This window comes from Polyodon spathula, chromosome 6 (genome assembly GCF_017654505.1).
Source record: "Polyodon spathula isolate WHYD16114869_AA chromosome 6, ASM1765450v1, whole genome shotgun sequence".
NCBI classification, from domain to species: Eukaryota; Metazoa; Chordata; class Actinopteri; order Acipenseriformes; family Polyodontidae; genus Polyodon; species Polyodon spathula.
In genome coordinates this window covers 11,969,815-11,994,000 of record NC_054539.1, presented here as the reverse complement: position 1 = coordinate 11,994,000, position 24,186 = coordinate 11,969,815, and the positions used below count along the sequence as shown (strand labels likewise).

The following is a 24,186-nucleotide window of genomic DNA, read 5'->3' as shown; positions in this document are numbered from 1 at the left end:
GCCTGCAAGTACACACTGTCCATATGCTCTGTTGTTTTTTTAATGTTAAAAGGGGATAAATAGAATTAAGACTGCTATTGCAGCTTCACCAAAAAAAAAAAGACTCCTTGTTGACACTTATCCTAGCAAGTCATTACAAAATATGAATATTTAAGTTTTATTTTGAATGCATGTTGTAAGTTATCATTTAATTTTTCAATTTAGTAGCTTCTTTCTGTATGTGCATACTGCTGTTCAGGGTGCCATTGCCACCGCTCAGTGTTGAGGTTTGATTCTGCATTCATGTGGAGAGTATGAGGAATAATGATGCACTGTACATCTATAATAGCTGCTTAGCAGTTGCCTTATTGTATTCCAATTCTGCACATTCTCGATTAGCTCTCTTTTGCGCATTTGTGCTGTATTGGTAATGAACACGCAGGTGGGTTTGCGAGGCACAAACACATTTGCAAATTGAACACAAACTGCTTGTGACAGAGCAAAACTCTGCCCTTTTTAAATTGTGCAGGGATGGGGTTAATTTCCCATACCTGCCTGGGTTTATTATGTTCAGGTGGCTGGGGTTGATTAGTTGATTAGGTTAATTAACGATCAGTCAGCGCCCAGCCACCGACATAAAAGGAGGCCTCTGCTTCTTATTTGAGAGAAGGGAGCTGAGGAAGCAGGTTGGTGTTTGTGGTTTTTTGTATTTGTGAATCCAGTGAAGGCATTGCCCAGCCTAGAAACCTTAATTTTGCAAGTTTTGTTTTTGTATTGCTTTATTTGTGTTTAAATCCCTTTATTTTGCCCTTGTGCATGTTATTTTGTGTTTATTTATAATAAAAGTATATTTGTTTGAACTGCAGTCTGTCTCTGGGACTCTATCCACTCACCAGCCTGCCACATTAGGTGTAAGAAGTGGGATAGGAGGCTCAGAGAAGTATTTTCAATTTATTTATTTATTTATTTAATTTTTGGGATTATTTATTTATTTATTTTTTAAATGGGAAAGAAAAGCAGACAGCGGCAAAGGCAGGAAAAGCAGCAGCAGCAGCTGAAGAAATGTAAGCTGCTGCAGCCACCGCTGGAGGACCCGGCCAGCCTCTTCCCCTGGTGTTCCTGGTGCGGGAAGGAGGACCATCGTTGGCGGTCCTGCCCAGATGTGCCACCGGCAAACTGGTGTGGCCGGTGTGAGGACGATGGCCACAACTGGACAGGATGCCCCTACAACCAGGCCCAGGAAGAGGTGCAGTATTCACCCCGGGCATCAGGGGCCACCCCACTACGTCCAGCACCACCACCTTCACCACCGTCCCAGGAGATCTGGGACTGGTTGATGCACCCTGAGGCAGACTTCGTCCACGATCTCCCCATAGTTATCAACACGCTGTGGCATCGAGATGGGGAGAGGTGGGAACAGTAGGAGGAACAACACCACCCGGCGTCCTTCCCAGAGGTCTGCCCTTTTTAAATTGGCAGGGATGGGGTTTCCCCAACCTGCCTGGGTTTATTACGTTCAGGTGGCTGGGGTTGATTAGTTGATTAGGTTAATTAACGATCAATCAGCGCCCAGCCACCTGACATAAAAGGAGGCCTCTCATTTGAGAGAAGGGAGCTGAGGAAGCAGGTTGGTGTTTGTGGTTTTTTGTATTTGTGAATCCAGTGAAGGCATTGCCCAGCCTGGAAACCTTAATTTTGCAAGTTTTGTTTTTGTACTGCTTTATTTGTGTTTAAATCTCTTTATTTTGCCCTTGTGCACGTTTATTTTGTGTTTATTTATAATAAAAGTATATTTGTTTGAACTGCAGTCTGTGTCTGGGCCTCTATCCACTCACCAGCCTGCCACATTGCTATATTCCAATTTCACGCAACTGCTTTGTGCTGTGTTTGAAGATTGTCAATTTTTTGTGACTCATGTATTGTGCGCAGAGATTGAATGTTGCTTCTAATGTCAGGGCCAAGGTGTTTAAACACACAAAAAATGAGTATGATCAATTTGTACAACACTTTCACATCATGTTATGTCGTGGGCAATTAATTGTGATGTCATGACTGACAACCATAGCACACATTACTTAAAGGACCATTCAAATATGTATTGGTTAGGACTTTGTAAAAATGAATGAGGACAAAAGGGGAGGTAGGGTCATGACCTTGTAAATATAATTAAACCATAATTATCTTCATTTAATAGCAGGGGTGCATGCTTGTCTATGCTTTTGTGTATGTTTTCTTATGTTGTGAGGCTTTTTAATGAAACCCTTGAGTTCCAGGTATTTATACAAATCTTTAATTTTGTTTTATTTATTTTTGGACTAGGGCAATACAGATCTAAAACAGTTTACTTTTCTTTGGTGTGCACAATAAGTGTTTTACTCATTCTGCTAGAGCAGGGGACATCCTGGGCTTTACTGGCCAGGCTACCAGGACATTAGCTCTGTGTTGTTGTTTTTGTTTTTAAAAAAAAAAAAAAATTAATGAGCATTTTCTACTCCATAAAGAGATACAGCTCATACGGATAACATTTTTCTAATTTTTCTTTTCAGGAGAATATTGACTCTCAGCATGCCCATGGTTTGCAGGAACTGGAATTTATCAAAGGACATTCTCATAAAGAGGAGGCCAAAAGATTTGTTGACCACTGGTTGCAAATTCTAGGTATTGCACAGATTAAAATAAACGTATATACCTCCATAAATTATTTAATTCTGAATTAAACATGTAGCATTTACTAAGCTGAATGTGTGTTTTGTGTTGGATTTTTGAATTTCTTATATACAGCTCTTCAACCAGGTTCTATAAACTCTGGATGCAGAGGTTCTTTGAGATGTGAAACCTTGCCGAATATGAAGCCGGTGATGTGCCCTATTATGAACTGCAATCGAATATTTGACAACAGGTCTCTTGTGGTTGGCCATCTGGAAAGGCATGTTTTCTATACAACTTTTGTTAAACTTTTAAAAGTAGATCTTCATATATAAAGTAGTTATCTTTATTTGCTTATATACTGCTTTCACAATTTGTCCCAAAAATGGTATATTCCACTGCCAGTCCAGGTGAATTGGTCAGTTGTTTGACTGAAATATCAGTTTTGTTTTGTCTTGTAGATTTGACCATTCTCCATGTGATCCAACTATTACACTCAAAGGAGCTCCATCAATTTCCTTTGCATGTATTGCTTGCTGCAGGCGATACCCATCTGAGGATCAATACTATGACCACAGGAATACTAAGGTAACAGCTGCAAGGATACACTATACCACTATCAGGTGGAGCTGTTTTTTCTGTTAACATCAGGGAGAAATTGATGGGTTGGCTTTCTTTAAATTGGCTACTGTTTTTACTTGAGCGTTTTATTTACATTTCTGACAAGTATTTGGTTGTTTTCAATGGATGTTACACTGTAGTTCTAAGTGGAATTAAAAAAACATTTTTTTTTTTTTTTTTTTTTTTTTTTTAAAGATAGTTAACCAATCATATGAAGCACTTTGTTTTTTTTTTTTTTTTTTTTTTTTTTTTTTTTTAAATCACTCAAAACAGCAAAAAAAAACCCACATGTTACCAAAGTCCAGACTGGTTTTCAGCAAAGGACAAATGTGATTTTTGAAACTTCTGAGAGGTTAGAAAACATGTTTTAAATCATTGATTACCTTTTTATTGATTACCATTTTACTTTTGAATCAGTAAAATGGGACCCTCCCCAACTCCCATGCACTTACAAAAGGGCCTTCTTTTCTATACAGTGATGTTGTTTAGATATGCTACAATTTAGCTTTTTACATTTATGTGGACAAATGTAACTGTTTTAAACCCATGTTTAAGGTCAAACAGGAAATTTATTTGTCAAAGCAGGCAGTTGGTTGTATGCCTACAATTTGTGTTAAATAAATAAAGTGAACCAGTATTTTGTCCAATAAAGGTATTTAGAAGGGGAATAGGCTGCAAGTGATTATAATTAATTGCCCAATTTAAGACTATGCTTATTGTTAATGATGTGTGAGAATTTTCCTTTTTCAGATCAAATCTGTGGATGCAGATGGGCATAACAGCACTCAGCATTGTCAGGAAGTTCAGTGTTTTGCTTGTCCCTTTTGCTACCTCCTTTTCAACGTAAGGGATCAATGTTTGCAGCACATGTCTGCAAAGAATCACTTTCAGCAATCTATTAAACTAAGCGGTAGGTTTGGATTAGTTTGCTTTTATGCTATTTCAGAACCATCTGGTGTGTTTTCATAGTTACTAAATAATCAAGTCATGTGTAACAGGGTTTACCCACACTAACTGAGGGAATGTGAAGTAACAAACAATAAAAATACATTATTAAACAGAAAACAAATAATGCAATACATCTGAAATGCAATTCAGTAAAAAGTATATGAAGAATCCCTCATGTTGAAATTTAAACACTGACTCTTACAGTTATTCCTGTAATCAGTGGCTCCTTGATTTTCATTAGTTTTTTACATGTACATCACTGCTGTATGAGAAATAATGGACTATTTGCTAAATAATGCTGCCTCAGTATCTTTAATTGAATGCATTGAACATAAGTCATTTGCAAGAATTTACAAATGTCATCCTGGACACTAAAGATCATCTAGACCAGGGGTCTCCAACCCTGGTCCTGGAGAGCTACTGTGGCTGCTGGTTTTCGTTTCAACAAATCTCTGTTACTTAATTGAATCAATTATTGGTTTAATTAGTCAAGATTAACAGGTGTTCCAGATCTTTAGCCACTGATGATGTAAAGACACCTATAAAACCTGGATAAGGGGCTCTCCAGGGCCAGTGTTGGAGACCCCCGATCTAGACCAAATGTGTGCCATCAGACTTATCACAGGCTGCAGAAAACTAGCTTAACCTAATATTTATAGCAGGCCACACATTACTAAAGAATAATCAGAGTTTAACCCTTAGCTGCAATACACACACGCATGTGTGTGTGTGTGTGTGTGTCTATCTATCTATCTATCTATCTATCTATCTATCTATCTATCTATCTGTCTATCTAATATATATATATTTATATATTTTCCTTATAATTGCTGTTCATTTTATTTCGTACTGCATGATACACCTCACAAACAAAAATATACAAAATTATTAAAAACAAAGCATTACTATTGTACTGTTACCATATACACACATGGCATAATAATACAAAGCAAATTAAATATCTACTTGCTGAAGTGGTTTTTATTTTAGCTGAGTTGTACAAGGTAGCATAAGGCATAGGACAATGACTCCCTAGCAACAAGTCTGCGATGTTGGGAATGGGTCCTTTCAGCGCAGCAGGTTTGTGCGTTGTTGGTGCGTTTGAGAGAGGAAGACTTGTGAAATTAGTTGCGTTGATGAGAAGCAATTATCCTCTGCAGTACGACTTAAAACGGCGTGCTACTTTTTATCTGAAAAATGAGAAAAAGCAAGTCAAAGTTTTAAAAAAAATATTTACGACATATTCATAAAGTGACATGGAATTAATACACTGGGCTGTAGTCAAACGATAAACAGGCTATGAGTTGCGTGTCCCTGATCTAGACCCTTAAATTCAGAGAGCCAACATGATACTTGCCATGTTAACTTTTTTCTGACAGAAAAATTTTCTTTTGTGACAGAAACAGAAGATACTCCAGCTCCTATTCCTATTCCAGCATATGCTAAGAAGCTTCTGATCTCCTTATGCAAAGAAATTCCCTTCCAGATAAAGTGTATAGCTTGTAAGCAGGTGTTGAACTCGTACATGGAGGTGACGGCACATTTTAGGTAAACTATTTTTATTTTTAATTCTAAATCTCACGCTTTATCTCGGCCAAATTGGGTTCCAAGTAGATGGTCAGTCCCATGATAGATCATCATCCCATGTTAGATGACTGGAAAAGCTCATAAGTTTAAAAAAAACACATCTGGTCAGTACTGTTGGCACCAGCATAGTTGCATTATTAAAAACAAAGAACAAAAATAAAAATTACAACTGTTGATTTCAACATAGCAGGAAATGCTGGCTTGCTGGAATTGTCAGAACCAATTTGGTTGATGACTATGAAACCAACTTGTAAACAGACCCATCCACTTCACTTCAGCTAATCATTTTTAGTGCAGTGATTTTTATTTTTAGTTATTTAAACAAAAGTGAAACTATCCTCTCATTAATGAAAATGACTAGTTATATGCAAAATGCGATACAGATACTAAAACCTTCACACTTCATAACTCATCCAAGTAGGTTGCGGAGGGCATTGTCACAAAGTTTGACAAAGACGTAACGAGGATTGTGGGAACTTTTGACACATAGCAAGATGATTCTGTTTTACGTTTTCAGGATAGGAGTAGAACCACTGATTTGGTTTGGATAATATGTAGATTTGTGAGACAACATGATTAATGTGCGTAACTACTAGAAGCCCTTGTATAATATAGTTGCTTGCATTACTATAATGAAACTAAGACTAGAAATTAGTAAGAAAATGCAATGGCATTTTGAAGAGCTTTTGTGGTAAGTCGATTCTTTTCAGGTCTAACTTTTCTGTACAACATTTTCAATATGTGGGGGTCTGTTGTAGGTTTATGTATAAAAGCCATAATTGAAATTAAATAAATGGTACAGTTCAACCATGGGGAGAAAGACTTTAGGGAATATGTCCATATTTAGCATGAAATCTCAGTAGTTGTCTTGCACATACACTAATCGCTGCATAGGTTCCCCACTCAGATGTAGGTATTGAAACCAGAGATCTAATTTCTATAATGGGTCCAAGATGTACCACATAGTAAAAGAGAAAATACTTGTTTAATTTTTATTTTACATAGTCTTTGGACCTTTTTGTTATGAATCAATAACACGTAAGCGCTCCAGATAAGCTGCGTATTGAGTGTTTTACACATTCAAAAAATTAGTTATGCATATTTGGATACACCAAGGTCACGATACAATATGTAAAACGATACTTATAAAATACTCCTGCTTGACGGACTTGAAAATATTTCAGATCTATACACAGGTTCAGTTGAAAATCAATTATATGTATTTACCACTAAGTAGTTTAGCACTTGTTTGAGTTTAAAGACAAAGCAGTATGTCATCTAGTTTCACATTTCTGTGAAAGGAAAAAAAATACTAAGCAATGTGTTTGATAACTATTGAAGTACAAATTTTGTTCATGTGTTTCTGTAGAAAAATCTAAATAGGACATTTTTCAGCATTAAATTGTTGTCATCTATAATAAATAGCTTTACAGGAAATGTTCATTCTGTAAAAAAGTTAAATTCTTATAGCCTGTCCACCCTCGCAAATTATACTTATATATAAAATCTCAATCTCATTTACACCGGATTATGATTAGGAAACATTAAAAGGAGAGCAATCCTTTAAAACTTGTAAAACGAAAAAGAAAAACATAGCAATCTATTTATATGAAATAAAATGCTCTTACAAAATGAGACAAAGAAATATAAAGCATTTGAATACAAAAACTAGTAAAATTAGTCATGGCAGCGAATTTTTACAGACTGCTCACTTCCCTATTCCTCTGACCACAACAAACAAGGCTGGCTGTGTCCGCCTCCTCTACACTCCCATTGGCCAGAATCACTGCTGTTTCAACTCCCATTGGCCAGGCAGCATTTCTGCAGCCTGCTCTGAAGCCTTTGGCGTCTGTAGTCCCTAGTTGCTAGCAATGGGGGAAAAAAAATACCCCAAAACATTCTTGTTACTTTGGATTATTGTATAGATGTATAGCATCAAATGGAGCTTGCATTCAAACAACCAAGACCTTTTCTTTCATGATTTAATAAACGTGGCATATTAGCTACTCATTTCAAGCTTGTATCACTATACACAAAGGTGTATCGTGTTGTAAAGTATCGCGATACATCGGTTCACGATTAATCGTCTCACCCCTGGTTACACATGATATAGTAATTTAATGCGCAAATAATAGGCATAGCAATTTTGCTGCACAGTTAAGTTCGCGTGTTCTCAAGCTGCTTCTACTTTACCGATTCCCATCATCTCAGTGGTCAATTGTGAATAAGCTGCGTGCAGTAGCTAGAGAATATCTTGTCGGTACAGCTAATTTTAGACTGTCTGGGAATTGCCAGAAACATGTGACCAGTAAGTACAGCTTTTCAATAAAAAAACGTACAGTTGAATTCACTCATTTATAATGCGTGTTTGTGATTGGCGAATAAACATTAAGATTTCTCGGTGCAGTCTTCATCCTCCCTCAACCTAACCTATCAATTTACCTATCTGTCAAGTGGATTTTTGGAATGTAAATCTATATAATAAATACAATATTCTGTGTTTGGAGAGGGTCGGAATGCTTTATATTGCTATAGCAAGGCGATCAGTAAGGAATGCAATATTAGCATTTTGTTATTTGCATTGATATATAAAATGTGTTTAAAACACTGCTTGTTTAATGAACAAGAAGATATACTTTTTTTTATTTTTGTTGTTTACAGAACTGCATGCAAAAATGCCGGCCCAATAGCTGTCTCTCGCAAAAGTGTTGTCCAGGTTGCTGAGGTATTCAGAATAAAGGGGCATTGCTTAGGTTGCTCCAGACTCTTCACAGGTGAAAGTCGGATGAAAAGCCATGAGCATCTAACCCGGCATAAAGTTGAGGTTGCATCTTCCATGGAGAAGGCTGTCTTGCTATTCTGTGATTTCTACGAAAGAAGCAAGGATCCCCCTGACCTTCGCTTGGTATTGAATAACGTCAGACCAAAATCCATTACGCTTAAGAGGCCCCTGAAGCAAGAATCTGATAGTAAAGGTTCTGGGGCTTCCAGTGCAAAACACATGAGAGCAAGTGAAGGCAAAAGCCAAGAAACAGTCTCACTTGGGTCCAGATCTGTGGTGTCAGCCTGGTTCTGTGAGTGCAACCAGCATTACAGCACAGAGGAGGAGGTTGACAAGCACATTATTGCGATTAACCAGATATTCTACAAATGTGCAGTTTGTGGAAAGCAGGCTGGGGATCCGGCAGTCATTGGTTTACACATGAGCTGTTTTCACGGTGGGGCCCACCTGAACAACTTCCTTTTCTGGTGCCAAAGTTGCAAGATAGAAATGCCTAGAAAAGAGGATATCATGTCCCATGTGATGGACTTTCATGGCGGCCATGGTTTTTACTATGAGAAAGAGGTTCTTGAACTGCCTCCTTCTTCCACATCTACATCATCAACTACCTTTTCAGAACAAAGCGGTAGGACAGGACAAGCTAGAATACCAAGGCCAGCCACCTCAGACCCTGCACCCAGTGGCAAATGGCTGTGCAGGATCTGTGAGGAGCTGTTTGTTTCCAAACAAGCTGTATATAATCACTGCAAAGAAATGAACAACCATAGGTTCCAAAAGTATGTCTGTGGTCACTGTAAGCAGCGTTTCTTGAAAGTGGAAACCCTCTATCATCACTTTCAGGATGAGCACAAGGGTGAGATTGATGTAAAGTACTTCTGTGGGCTCTGTGATGGCCTGCAATATGATACGCAAGATGAATTCCTAAACCACTACCAGTCATACCACAGCAAGGATTATGTATTTGTGGCAGAACTAAATGAATCTCCACTCCAAAACCAAACAACTACAGACCCTGAAACCAAAACGTCCTGTAGATGCAAGGTGTCCTGTTCCAACAAGTCAGAAAAGCAATTCGCTCGCAAAAAGTGCCTGGAAAACCTGATTCAACAGAGCAAGCTGTGGTTCCAATGTAGCTTATGTATAGCAACATCACAGACTCTGGAAGCCATGCAAAACCACACAAAGATACATGGGTTCACGAAGAACAAAAGTAATTTTACGGTTTGCTGTGGTTCATGCAGTAAGAAGTTGTCTGATCTTATTGGTGGCCACAGTCACTATTGTTCAAAGCACTGCTTTCCCCAGACTCGATGTACTGGGAGCCCTGAAAGGAAAACCATCTTTTCTGGTGTTCCTGATATTCCTATGCCTAAAGGACAGCAGCCAAGTTGCTCACCAGATAAGTTGTCCAAATATGGGATCCAGCCAGGATTGAAAGGTAGTTTGCTTATTGTTAACGAAATTAACTCACCTGTGAGTAGCAAGCACTTCATACAATGAACATAAGTAGGTTGATTTTTTTTTTTATGTCCCCCTGCCCCACAAATGTTATCTGCATTTGATGTTAGGTTTTCCTTGGAAAAGCTGTTTAAAGTGTGTCCAGTAATTTGTAGGAATTTCAGCAGACCCACAGTACAGTATCAAGAGAACACTGCAAAACTAAGTTTGTGGAAGATTCTTGCTGTTTCACATAAGTGGTTGAACAAACAAATGCAAGGATAGGAGAGTAAATAAACCTAAACATTGCATTGACAATATCCTATACATTGTTATGGTTTCACTGTAGCAAGCTGTATTTTCTAAATTAGGAAATGAGAGGTGTGAGAAACCTGCCCAGGAAGAGTCCAGACATGAGTTTCCAGACATGGACTATCTCATGACCACAACACACATTTTGTTTGTTGATCTAGACAACTGGCCATGCTTTTTCAGTCGTCTGCCAGGATACTTAAATCAGGGCATATTTGTTTGGGGATTTCAAGGTAAGGCAGCCAAATAACCTAAACAAAGTGTCTACTTATTCAGATTAAATATTTGTCTAAATCACTTTGTTAGCGTTCAAACAAAGTAATTATACCTTTGGCCGACCACATACTTGAAGATTAGTATTCCCATTGCATTGTGATGAATGTCCCACTTACAGAAGGTGCTTTTGAATTTTTAGGAGGTGCTATAACGACCTTACATTATGATTGGTGTCAGCAGACTGTGTTACAGTTATGGGTTAGTGATATTAGGGTTACTGATTTTGTACAATTTTCAACCCAGTTTAACTTTTACAGGTGGGAAGAACGTTTGGAGGACACCAGACAGATGCAAAGTCTACAATTATCTTGTGAACGCTGGATGTTTCTTTCTTCATCCACGGTGCAGTGATAGAAAAGATGCAGCTGATTTTGCCATCTGTTTGCATGTTAGTAATGTATTTATCTGGGTGCTTTATTCATAAGAAAAGTACACCTGCTCTCCACTAAAAACAAATTAAAAAAAGAATGTAGGTATTTTTTTAACACGCATTTGATTTTAGTGAAACAAGACACCTTTTTCACTAATTAGCCTATATATATATTTTTATACATCATCATACCAGTGAGTGTCTGTGTAGTCTGTCTATCACTTTGACGTATGTCTGTTGTCCTTTACTATCAGTGACACTTTTGGGGGGCAATGTAATTTTTTGTTTTTCTGTCTGCAGGCTGGCCGACTTGATGAACAACTGCCCAAGCATATTCAATTTACCATTCTTTCTGGAGACAAGGGTTTTCATGAGTTGGAGCTGCAGTTTCTTCAAACCATGCGGACCGCACATATCCTTAACCCTCACCAGCTAGAAGGAGAGATGATGTGTGCACTGCTGAATAGCATTACAGACATTGGCAAAGGTTTGGCTGCGGAAGAGAGAGGATGACTGCACATGGCTTTGTTTTGTTTTAGCTGACTGATACAATAAATGTAGTCTGATAAAATCAAGCATAGTACTTTGTATTTTCTTGGGGGGGGGGGTGGGGGAATGTGTCGTTAAGGTACATACCTAAATAAGTTTTACTCCCACCCCCCCACAGATCGTGCCGACATGCAGACTGCAGTGGAATTGAGTTTAAAGGAGAACAGTAACAAAGGACAGGGTGTGTTTTGTTTTTTGTTTCTTTTATAAATAGTTTTTTTTTTTCTCTCTACTTCAGCTGTATAGCTGAAGTGTTTTGAAATTGTAGTTTTATTTGAATCCTGGGAATACTTGGGTTTGTAAACAAAACCAAATTTCGGGTCTAAACCGTAAAATGTTTTGTTGAGGTTCAGGACAACACTTTTTAGCAGCTTTCTAATGGGATTATGAAGTAATGCATTTGTATTTTTCTGTTTGCATCATGCATCTGAAGAACTATAACTATCTATCTATCTGTCTATCTATATAATTACAAAGGGGTGTGCAATTCATATCGCCCAATGAGATTTGTGTGACAAGTTTCGCTGTCATGCTTTGCCTGTTGGACACAGTTTGTATTTATTTATTTTTCCTGTTTTTTTCTGTTGCTGGAAAAACACTTCGGGCAGTCGAGCACCTACACACAAACATTTAAAAAAAGTGTTTTCTGTTGGTTACAAATATATCCAGAAATGGCTACCCTAGAGCATCTGGCAAGACAGACTAATCTTTTTAAAGTTAAGGTAATATTTATGCTTTCTTAATGCATGAACCTGACATTTAAATGCAGCAATCTAGTAAAGTTACATCATAAAAAAAACATCGTGGTTGTGAAAGGTTTTTTTTTCTTTAGATTTTTTTGTGTTGGTAAACTAGTTTGCCATTTTATTACATTTACATTTTTTTTATTTAAAAAATTTTTTGTATTTAAAAAAATGAACAGAAGTGATATTAATTATTTACTGGACAAACGTGCAAACAAACATGAAGACCTGACAGATGTTTATGATAGAAATTAAATGCTGATATGAGGTTCTGTGTAATATTTTATTTTAAAGTAAAATACTGTAAATCTCATGGCAATGTGTTTATGTTTTAGTTTATGTATTTATTTCAGTGAGAGTAGTGCAGGGAAAGACCATTGACCATCTTATAGAGAAAGTGGATAAAAACAAGCAGAAGCTATTTTTATATTTGAATAACTCCCAAGCATTGCTTATTATAGTTCTTAGTATGTTACTTACATTTACTAACAAATGTGTTCCAAGTTGCACTGAAGGGAACATTTCCTTAAAGTATGTTATACATTTGTTGAGGTGAGGTGGGGTCACAGGGAACCTTTTGTGTATTTAGAAGAATTTAGTGAACCCTGGTTATCACTAATTTAATGTGTTTATGTTTAAATAAAACCAAATTAAAATTGTGTGTTATGTGCAACAGGGAGGAGACAAGTAGATTTTTTTTCTAGCATTTTGGCTCTTGGACAAAGTTGCTCCCCCCCCCCCACAGAAATTGCACACCCCTGATACGTAATGATGATGATTTGACTGGCATGTGATTTGTGTGAATTATCCTTGCAGTGCATGTTTCTCATTGTGTTGTTATTTCCACTCAGATGCAGAAATAAAAGAAGCAATCGAGAAGCTTGAAGGAAATGTGGCAATAAATGTTATATATAAATATAAAAATAATAGGTCATCGCTTTCCATCGTTATGTATTAAAGAACTCTTAAGTTACACTTTTTTTTAAATGTTTGAATGTTTCAGCTTTTCTTTTACATGTTCATACAGAAGTCATTGTGCATGTTTGTCAATATATATGTGCCTGTAAATCAAGTTGGGTGTATGTCATTACAGTAGACTGTTGGAACGCCTTATAGGGTAAAATATTTTATGCAATAAAGTAAATATAGAGAGAAATGCTGTTTATTTAATACTTCAAATTGCATGCAAGAAACGTTTGACGGAGTTGAAACCGTGGTGATGCCTTGTCTAGTCTAGGATGTTGAGCTATCTAAAGCCCCATCCTGCACACGTTAAGTTTTATTATGTAAAAAGCATCATGAATGGCTATAAAAGAAATATCCATAAATCAATCTCTTTTTTTTTTTAATGGTTACCTTTAGTGTGATGATGCTATGTCCATCATGTGGGCTGGTGGTATCGCTCCACTTGCCTCGTATTTTATTGTCTACATTGCATTGTAAAGTCAGGCACGTCGGAAACAGAATGCATAATGAGCTAGGAGTTGAAATATGTTAAACATGAGGCCAGAAATGTACAACTTAATATGTTCTGGGCCAGTGGTTTTCAGCCTGTGGTACGTCTACGAGTTCTGGTACATGACAGGCTTGCAACCGGTACACACCAGCAGTTATTACGATATGATTCCACAACCAAAGCAGACACTATGTTTGGGTAGGTGTCTGTTTTACAACAGCCATTTAAGATAGCACGTAGTTATTGGAACACCTGGTGGTCCCTGCTGGAAACACTGGTACTTGAGATGAAAAGGCTGAAAACCACTGTTCTAGGCCAATGAATCAGTCTCTTGCCAGACGTGAAGCAGTACTGTAAACTCTTCCTTATTTGACACACAATTACTTGGGAGATCTTGAATAAATATACTGAACAGCAAAAGAAACAAATCACTATTATAACACATTTATTAAAAAATAAATAAATAAAAAAAAATAAGATATAGAAATGTTTTTGGTTTCTTTTTAATCACTCGGTCATTCATCTTTGACCATGACACGCTTGAGTAACTGACTGAAGCACATGCACTTAATCACCTGTTTACTGAGACAGTTGATTGGACACTGGATATGGAGTGATTTCAGCTGTTGAACTGCAAGCTTGAATAAAAGCAATAAAGAATAAAAGCAATAAAGAAAATCACAGAAAAAAAAAAAAAAAAAAAGCCACATCTGTCAAGAGAGCAGCGCCTTTGTGCAATCGGCATGTTGGAGGCTGGACCAGAGCAGCGTACTGTGGGTCGTTGTTTTGGGTGCTCACGGCCAGCAATTTCAAACCTGGCAAGACAGTATAACCAGAGACATTATGTCAATAACAGACCACGAACTGGGAGACCAAGAGTCACAACACCTGCCCAAGATCGACAGATTGTTTTACAGCATCTTAGTGATGTCAGTTGTTAATCAGCACAATAAAAAGTCACTGCACCTGCTCTAAAAATGTTTGTCATTTTTCGATCACGTTTAGTGAGTTTTAAACAAATACAAGTGTTAAGTGTCTTTGGTGCTGAAATATAAGTGATACTTTTCTCTTGATGCTCAGTATACATGTGATAAGCAATGAGTTTGTACGTGACAGACAGGCCATCTACACAAAGTATACTACATATAGCATGTTTCAATTTGTCATCGTGATTCCAGATATTTCTTTGTGATTTAAGGTCTTTAAAATGGGTTTTTGAAATTGGTTTTTAGTTAATCCCAAAAGGACAATAAAATAACACTGGTTAACAAGAAAAGGTTATTTGTATTAACAAAACTCCCTGGAAAATGGCACCCAAAAGAACACAATCTTTAAAACACATGGAAGAAATCTTAAAATGCTTTTGAAACTGTTCACAAATTGCTCACACATACAATAAAACTCCATCTAAAACGAGGACCTATTTTTATAATGGATTGTACTAGAAACCCCAGGCTCAGCATTACTACACGTGTGTGCTGAATAGTGGAAATATGTTTCAAGTGTATGTTAGTGACGGATGGTGGGGATTGGGGGGAGTTTCAGCCCATGTTTGGACATGTTTACACTCGGGTGTTGCCTATCAGGGAAACGACTAGAAAGTGCTCTGTGGTTCAAGTGCTCGGTAGTATACAGTTGCCGGTGTCTAGAGTAACATTTGCAAACGATTTTTAAATCATGGCTCAAGCTAAAATCCATGCAAAAATGAATGAAGGCGACAAGAACAGTAAATTCAGTAGATCCATGTCAATGGCAGATCGTTCAGGACGCTTATTAGAAAGTTTGGATCAGCTGGAACTCAGGTAAAGGTTTCACATTTGAGAATTGTTTTACCACGGTCATGCAGGTCTGACATTCTTATGTCGCTGGACTATAATTAAATAAAATAACGGGAGGTTTTACCAGGAAGTAGAATGTGAAACACTGATACTGTGTCAAAGCGGCTAGCAGGTAGAAGTTTTATGCATGAACTTGTTTTAAGCAACATACTGCAAATATAATGCTTACTTAAATTCAGACCTGCGGTTTTGCTCTTCATTAGGTAAAACTTTTGTTTTATTTGTTTTGTACGTGAAAACATCAGTTGTCAACGTTTTTTCGCTTTTTTTTGTGCTTTTGTTTTTTTTTTTTTTTTTTTCACAGTACTACTGTCCAGATTAGGTCTTGTGAGTAGCTAAAAATAGTGCGACCGTCAGCACTAATGGTAGCAGTCGTATGTTGCTCTCCAGATATTGAATGCGCTTAAATAAAAGGTTTTCAAATCATATTTCCAACATAAGATACCCACTTTATATTTGAGTTAGGCGTCTGTTCACATTTTTTTAAAACTGATCCCGTCTGGAGTTTTCAGTGGTACCACAGTTGCAATAAAAGGTGGAATATTCTTATTAACATTTTTCTTTGCCTTGATTTAATATATAATTTGTATTACCACAGGTTGGGACTGACAAGCTGCTGGTTTAAGAGAGAATACCAAACAATAGGCTAAATTCTTTAAACTTTTCATTACATGTCTTTGGACACACATAATTAAGACAGTATTTGGGAATCTCTGAAAATACTCGTATTTGCTTTCTATTCAGCAAATTTACGATAAATACAAAATAGTCTGCGCTTAAGTGTTTATCCCGTTACCTTCTCAGCATGTGCATCGTTTAACATTGTTACAATATCAAAAATATTAACCTCAAGATAAAACTATAACAGCCAAGATAAAAATGATCCAAAGGGTTTTGGTATAACTTGCTGTCGCGTTGCACTTTCTGTATTTTTGTGTTTTATTCGTTTTTAATTTGCAAGTAAGAAATGTATGCGTCCATCCTTCCATTACCTCTTTTCCTAACCCGGCAGACGCAAAACGAGACTACACCCTGGACGGGTCGCAAGGGCAAAAATGTATTCACTTGATGTTAAATGCAGCCGTTCCCAAAACAAAAACCGAGTGATTACCGGAACATTAATACTTCTAAAAATGTCGAAATATTGTGCTTCACTGATTAGGATTCAATTATAGACAAGTTGCAAACAACAAAATTAATGAGCATCACCGCTCTTCATTGGCAGAATCACCAGACACAAAGAGCATATTAGCTGCAGAAAAAAAGGCTCCCACAGCGTAGCCCTCGCAGGGAGTTCTCGTAGGGTTGTGCTGCGCGCAACTCGTAATTTATGTAGCGCTTCATTCAGACACATCTTTTATAGACACAGATGATCAAATCCGCTGATTTAACATTGCAACTTCCGTCTGAGCCGAAGCGGTGCATCCTGGGAATCCAAAGAGTTCCGGTGAAGTTTTCTCCTGTCTATATAATGTAAAGTCTGTTATTACCTATTCCAAGCTTTCTCTTTTGAAAATCATTGTATTTCTTAGCAAGATATATCTGGATTTACTCAGAGACATCCCTCCTTAATACATATGCGTTATTATTTCTACGATCGATGCTTTCGATTTGCCTGACAAGAGCTGTTGATCGCCGCAGTGCTGTCAGGAATTGCCGGCTCATGAATATTCATGAGCAGACAAGACGGGGTGGTGGTTTGGTTGTCAAGGATGGAATATGTAGGTCGGCGACAATTCAGTTCCTTGATAATGGGTTAATTAGGTCTATTTTTATTATTATCATCATTATTAATATTAATATTATTTCCATCACTACAATTAATAGGCATACTAATACCTCGGGATTTGCGGCATTTAATCGTGTTAACACAGTTTTAAAAAAAGGAATATGTTGATTTACAATTTTCCGCGTTATGATCTGTAAATTTCTTAAACTTTGTATTTGATTTATGGATATTACAGGTATGAATGTAGGCCAATAATTAGACACAGTGTATATTGCCTTAATTACTATCGTCAGACAATAAAGCCATTAATAGAACAGCGTTAAAAACAGTATATATATATATATATATATATATATATATATATATATATATATATATATATATATATATATATATATATATATATATATATATATATATATATAGTGTAGCGATCTTGGTTAATGCAGACAGGCGCATCACACAGGGCGAGGCAATCCCCACAGGCGGAGGGCGGGCACAAACCAGGGACTTCTTGCACTAAAGCGCAGCGCCGATACTGCTGTACAAAAGAGACGGCTCTTTTGAAAGGAGCGTATATCGGGCTTATGTCTTTGTATGTGATAACGTCACCTACCAGCCCTGCTGCTGCCTTCCCCCGTGCATGCTACACATCTCCATACCCAAAAGGCTGAATTGAGGAGTTGTAAAACTTACAGAAAATTGAAAATGGACATATTCCTTTTTTATTTTTACCTGTGTTGTCACAATTAATTGCAGAACACCTGCGAGGCATAGTAAGCTTATTAATAGCCTAGCCCCAGTCACACCTGGAATGGTAACGATAACGATAACCATAAATTGTTTAGGGAGTGGTCACACCAGAATGAAAAAAGGCTCAGATATATTGTACAGCAAATGCCAATCAACTTTTTAGTACATGCCCACTTTTCTTTCTAGCAAGATGAGGGACAGTGATGAGGAACCTTAAGAAATACTCCTGTTGTATTTAGTGGCACTGGGACGATTTTTAAAGTGGGGGTGCTGAAAGCTATTGAACTCAATTGTAACCTCTGTAAATGATGGAAGCCATGTAATGCCAGGGGATTGCTGCCCCCTGCCGCCAGCACCCCTAGCCCTGGACGATGTGTTTGTCTTGTGTGTCTTGTTTGTTATGTCTCCTTTAATGTTCTGTGTGTTCGGGACACGCCGTTAGTGTGTGTATGTGTGGTGGGCGGGATCGGGCAGGGGGGGAACCCTAACCCGAGGCTATAAGTAGGGAGGGGGGAGAACAAGTGTAGACTCCACTAGAGTGAGACTGTGAGGGTCAGAGTTAAAGGCTGAAAGAGAGTGCCTATCTGTGAAGCAGTGAAAGAACTCAAAGTGAGTTGGAAGAATAGAGAATGAGAGCGAGTGAGAGTGTTGGAGGAAAGTGAGGGAAAAAATAGAGAGAGCATGATTTGGCGTGAACCCCGGCCTAAACAGGGATTCGCTGTTATTTTATTTTAGTGAGTGAAGTAATTAAAAGCAGCAAATTTGGGATCCCATGTGATCTTCCTGAGTCTTGGTTCACTTCCAACGGTGCGTCACCGGTCACGTTATTATATTATCTGTTTTTTTGGGTTTTTTTTTTTTTTTTTTTAAACTAAAGTGAACCGCAGATATCATCACATTTTACTTTTCCCGGATCTTTAAACAAAATTGCGTCAATAATGATTATTTATTTGTTTTGTTATTTTTTACTGGTTACTAAATGTCGTGACAAAGTCTTTCGTTCAACAAATATTGTGTTAAGAACTTATATCTATATATATATATATATATATATATATATATATCTATATATATATATATATATATAATATATATTAACATTTAGTATCTACCGAATTTTTTTTTCTTCGAAAAAAGTGAAGCTTAGACCCTGAATCTATATATGAAATGTGTGTGTGTGTGTGTGTGTGTGTGTGTGTGTGTGTGTGTGTGTGTGTGGGTGTGGTTGGGGGAGGGTTGCTGAGCTTCTAAGCTTTCCAATGATACCGCCCCTTTCAGCCTAGCTGCTATAATGACGGAGCAATAGACTTTTTAACCTAAGCTGTGAACTCTGTCACATGATGAGAGGCTTAACTTCAGGTGACCATAGTTCCGGCTAGGAGTACCGCATATATATATATATATATATATATATATATATATATATATATATATATATATATATATATATATATATACATTATTATTATTTTTTTTCACTAAGGTTTAGTTTGGAGAAAAAAAAATCAGTTTACAACATATCATCATATTTACAGTTGGTATCCATAAATGCCCTGAAAACAAAGTACAGTAATTTAGTCCATGTTATGGTGTCCATTTTAGGACATCCTCAGACATCATTCTCTCCCTTGTCAGGAATTCATACCTGGCATCAGTCTTCCTTAAGTCAGTCCTCGAGTCAGTCGCTGTGCTGTGTTTGTGGTGAAAAGTTATGCAAATCACCTACTGTAGCCTGACCAATAAGCAGTGAGCTGCATGTGGTTGTTGTTGCTGGGATCATAAAATAGTTAAATCTATTTTTCTGAAAGAGCAAATATTAAACATGAATTTTTGGTGCCAAAGAAATATCCTGGTAGCATCTTCATTTCCACCACTAAGAACACACCACACTCTTGCGCTACAGTATATATACTGATTATTTTTACTAAAACATGATTTTTTACTTAAACACGACAAAAAACAATTACAAGAACATTCTAATTGAACCTACCAATTTTATGTGTATATTTCTAGTACGTTGAATTAGAATTTGTAATTTTTTTTATATCGTGTTTAACTAAAAAATCAGTCCTTAGAGCTTCAGTTCTCAGGAGGGAGTTTCATAGGAGAAATGATGGAGGAGGGAGTTTCAGAGGAGGGAGGATGGAGAAGGGAGATTCAGAGGAGGGAGGAGGGAGTTACAGAGGAGGGAAGAGGGAGATTCAGAGGAAGGAGGGAGATAGGGAGGAGGGAGTTTCAGATGAGGGAGGAAGGTGGAGGGAGTTTTAGAGGAGAGAGTTTCAGAGGAGGGAGTTTCAGGGGAGGGAGGAGAGAGGTTCAGAGGAGGGAGTTTCAGAGGAGGGAGGATGGAGATTCAGAGGAGGGAGTTTCAGAGGAGGGAGGAGAGAGGTTCAGAGGAGGTAATTTTAGAGGAGGGAGGAGGGAGCACATAACTCCTTTTTGCCTGATGTACGAAGATGTCCTAATATGGACACTATATCAGGCATCAGTCCTTTTTATTTTGTTAATAAAACATTCAGTTGCATTCAAACTCTGTGTTGTTAATCATTGTGCCCAAATATATGTTACAGTGATTTAGCATCATGTAAAGTGTGTATATAAATTGAAATGTTCCCAAGTTTTTAACTACATGCTAAAAATACAGGCCCATCTCTTATTTTGATCACATTTTAATGACCTTTTTGTAACAACCTGTCCTGCTGTTTTTAAAATTATGGATGAAGTTAAAACCTGCACATCAGTGTCCTGCAGGACTGCAATGAATCCTGCAGAAAATGTATCCGAATCCTGCAGGACTCAAATAGAAATCTGTAAAAAAAAATAAAAATCATAGTAATTTAAATTAATTATTTTTGTTCCAACAGAGTTGACTCTTTGCGAGAGGCAGCGTCTGCTTTGGAACAGGAAAAAGAGAGCCTGCTGGAGATGATTAACTCCATACAGAGCAGCCAGGAGATGCGCAGCATCAGTGATGGTAACCACTTTTATAAACTGTTGTCTTTCATAAGCTTTAGAGTGAAGTTGTACAATGTTCAGGTTTACTAATTGAGTTAATGTGGTGGCTGGTATAACAGAAAACTGATACATTGTACCCAGTACACTGGACATCAATTGGGTGCTTACTGTATTACAGTGCACTTTACAAAACAACTGTGGTGGATTTGGAGCAGAATTGATGGGCCTAGGTTAAAGGATCACTGAACCAGTAAGCTTAAAAGAATGGAATGCTAAATAGAATCTTGAAGATATCAGGCAACTGTTGAAAGCTTAGGCCCCAGACAACTCCAGGCAAAACCAAATCAATGATCTTTTAAAACCTATTAAGTTTAAATGTATACACAGAATTCATGGATAGCATCAGCTTCATACAAAGATACTAACCAGCGATCTAGGTGTTAAGCTTTCGGTGTTACTCAGTGTCAGAGTTAAGATTAACCATGTATTTCCTTTTTTAGGTGAAAGAGAGGAGCTTAGTTTAACAGCCAGTCGTCTTCTAGGCAGGACCCTGACTGTTGAGGTTTCAGTGGAAACAATTCGCAACCCACAGCAGCAGGATGCTCTCAGCAAGGCCACCTCTATTGTTGACGAGATAGCTGGGGAAATTCTAGATGACCTGGAAGGGGGCAGGAAACGCTTGCTATCCCTCCTTGCTGCCTGTGTCACCGAGGCACCCCCTGTCCCAATTGATCAGAAGTTCCAGAGCTTAGTGATCAGCTGTGCTTTGGAGGACCAGAAAAAAATCAAGAGGAGGCTAGAAACCCTCATCAGAAATGTGGACAATTCAGGGAAAACCATAAGAATCATGGATCAGAAGAAGATAAATGGCCAAAAAGAGAACAAGAGCCTTCCGTAGTGCAATCACCAGTGGTATATGACTTTATCTAAATCTGCAAGTCTACCAATAACCCCTTAAGGACCAATGACAATTGTACTAAGAGGTGCACATGGGACCTCATAAACTCTTTGTTTTGAGGTGATTAAACTTCCAAAATACATTTTTATACTGGAAAGGCAGAATTGCTGATGATAAACCTGGTCCTTAAGGGGTTGACGTAGCTCTTGAAATTGAAGGATAGGATTACTGTATGACAAGGTCATACACATTCCACTAGAAAATATTTACATGCCTACAAAACCGTCTTCACTGTGTCCAAAATATTAATGTGGGATGTGAGGATCTTTGTACTTAACATTTGATTAACTGCAAATAATGTATGGGTTAGGGTGAAGGTATAGAGTGTGAATTGTTTAGGGTTAAATTAAGATTCAGGCTTGATACGATAGGAGCGTAGAAAGTTTATGAAGTCTCAGTTCCAATCTTACTAACATCCCTAGCATTAGGACTGTTTAGCAAAAAGTAACAATGAATTGCACTTAAGGTATCATTTTGTTTAATATTCTCAAGTGAATTATTTTATACTACTCCAAATTTGCTAAGGATCACTTGGTTATATGGTATTTGTGTGAAGACAATAATAAAAAAAATTGAAACAATACATTAAATTTAACACCTTTATTTAAAAATATTGAATTTAGGACAATTTCTAAATAAGATAATCAAGATTTGAGTTTGGTTCAATTTCTACAGGTCCAGGGATAACTTATGAATATAATATATATATATATATATATATTATATATATATATATAATATATATATATATATATAATATATAATATAAAAATTGAGTAGATCTATTATAAACTTGCATCACTTCACAGTGATTAACAATTCAAGTTTCAAAACAAATTAACATAACTTGTCAATATAACAAGTAAATAAATCACTTTAAAGGTTTTTGGTGTATGTTTTTGTATATTTATGCCTTACAGAACTGCTTGAAATGCCTATTTCATCCCTCGATAACAAAATAGCCCTTACATACAGGGGTTAACATAACTGGTACACAATTACGCTAAAATAAAAAAAATAATCCACTTCCATGTTGCTTACGAGACACAAAGGCATACCACCATGAGGTGTCATTTTTTTTTTTTTTGCTGTAGGTGTGTATCCTTCCCTGATAATAGTCTGTTGTGATTTATTTAGGCCTACTTAAATGTGCCACTATTTTAGTTAGCCAAGTAAAACAGCCGTTGCCTTTTACATTATTACAGCAGAACTACCAGATACCAGTTAATATAATTAGTTTTTCTCTGATTTTAGGTTTGTGCCTCAAATCAAAATGTCAAAAAAACCCCAAAAAACAAACATAAATTGTGTGATTTCTTTGATGTTCCTCCTCCTCCTCCTTCAAAGAAAGTTCAAACTGAATCAGGTTCAAAGAAAACAAGCATTTTCTGAAACATGGCTTAATGAAGTCCCGTGGCTGGAAACTAACCCTCAGCGGACAGAAATGGGGTGTAAATTTCATGAAGCCAAACATGCACGTCCTATTCGCAAATATGAAGACGATGTACTTTTCAAGTGGCTGAGTGGAAAAGTTGGAAGTATGTATCACAGTGATATAGAGGGTGCACAGATTATTATCATTGCAGATGCAATTAATTCTGCATTGCAAGAAAAACTGAAATCCACCGATCTTTTTGATGGATCAGAAGACATAACAAAAACACAGTAGGTGTAATTTAACTAGATGAAAAGCAGTCAGCCCAGAATATTGTGAACAGAATTGTGACCCTGTTTGACGTTTTAGGATTAGGGGATGTATGGAGGAAAAACTGGTCTCTGTGTGCACAGGTGGGGCTCTGAGTAAATGCATTTATGCCTTAGAGAAGTGCTTGAAATTCCCATTGCATCCCGCCATAACAAAACAGCTCTGGTTACCTGTTAGTTATGGAGTAACATCCTTATACTGCTGCAACTACTAAATTATAAAACTGTGATAAAAATAGTTATGCTACTTATGCAACTGTCTTTATCACCGTTCTTTAGCAGCACCATAATATAAATGGATACCAGTCAGTACACTTCCTCAGATAGGAACCCATACAGGACACCCTGTAATGTTTATTAGAAATCACATTACTTTACATTTCCTGCAACAACAGATAATTAGTTTAGCAACTAACACAGGAAGCAGTGATGGACAGAATGTAACTGCTGCAGAGATATTTTGCAAATATGCTCAGTTTTATTACTCATTTAATGACCCAGGATAAGTGAATAAGAGAAATTGTTTATATTGGGGGGAAAAAA

The 24,186-nt window shown here is 37.2% G+C and overlaps 2 protein-coding genes across 2 annotated transcripts; both read left to right on the top strand.

Annotated features, from left to right (window-relative positions):
* The first annotated feature begins 3,010 nt into the window (after positions 1 to 3,010).
* On the top strand, positions 3,011 to 11,471 carry LOC121316640 (E3 SUMO-protein ligase ZNF451-like). The gene is made up of 8 exons (XM_041251680.1): positions 3,011 to 3,035; positions 3,128 to 3,213; positions 3,997 to 4,156; positions 5,595 to 5,742; positions 8,443 to 9,773; positions 10,372 to 10,545; positions 10,846 to 10,976; positions 11,259 to 11,471. Exons 1-8 carry the CDS (start codon positions 3,011 to 3,013, stop codon positions 11,469 to 11,471), a joined length of 2,268 nt encoding a protein of 755 aa, XP_041107614.1.
* A 3,733-nt stretch (positions 11,472 to 15,204) lies between these two features.
* bag2 (BCL2 associated athanogene 2) lies at positions 15,205 to 22,616 on the top strand. Its single transcript, XM_041252094.1, has 3 exons — positions 15,205 to 15,508; positions 20,891 to 21,000; positions 21,482 to 22,616. The coding sequence occupies exons 1-3, from the start codon at positions 15,384 to 15,386 to the stop codon at positions 21,877 to 21,879; spliced, it is 633 nt and encodes a 210-aa protein (XP_041108028.1). The 5' UTR covers positions 15,205 to 15,383; the 3' UTR covers positions 21,880 to 22,616.
* Positions 22,617 to 24,186: the final 1,570 nt, after the last annotated feature.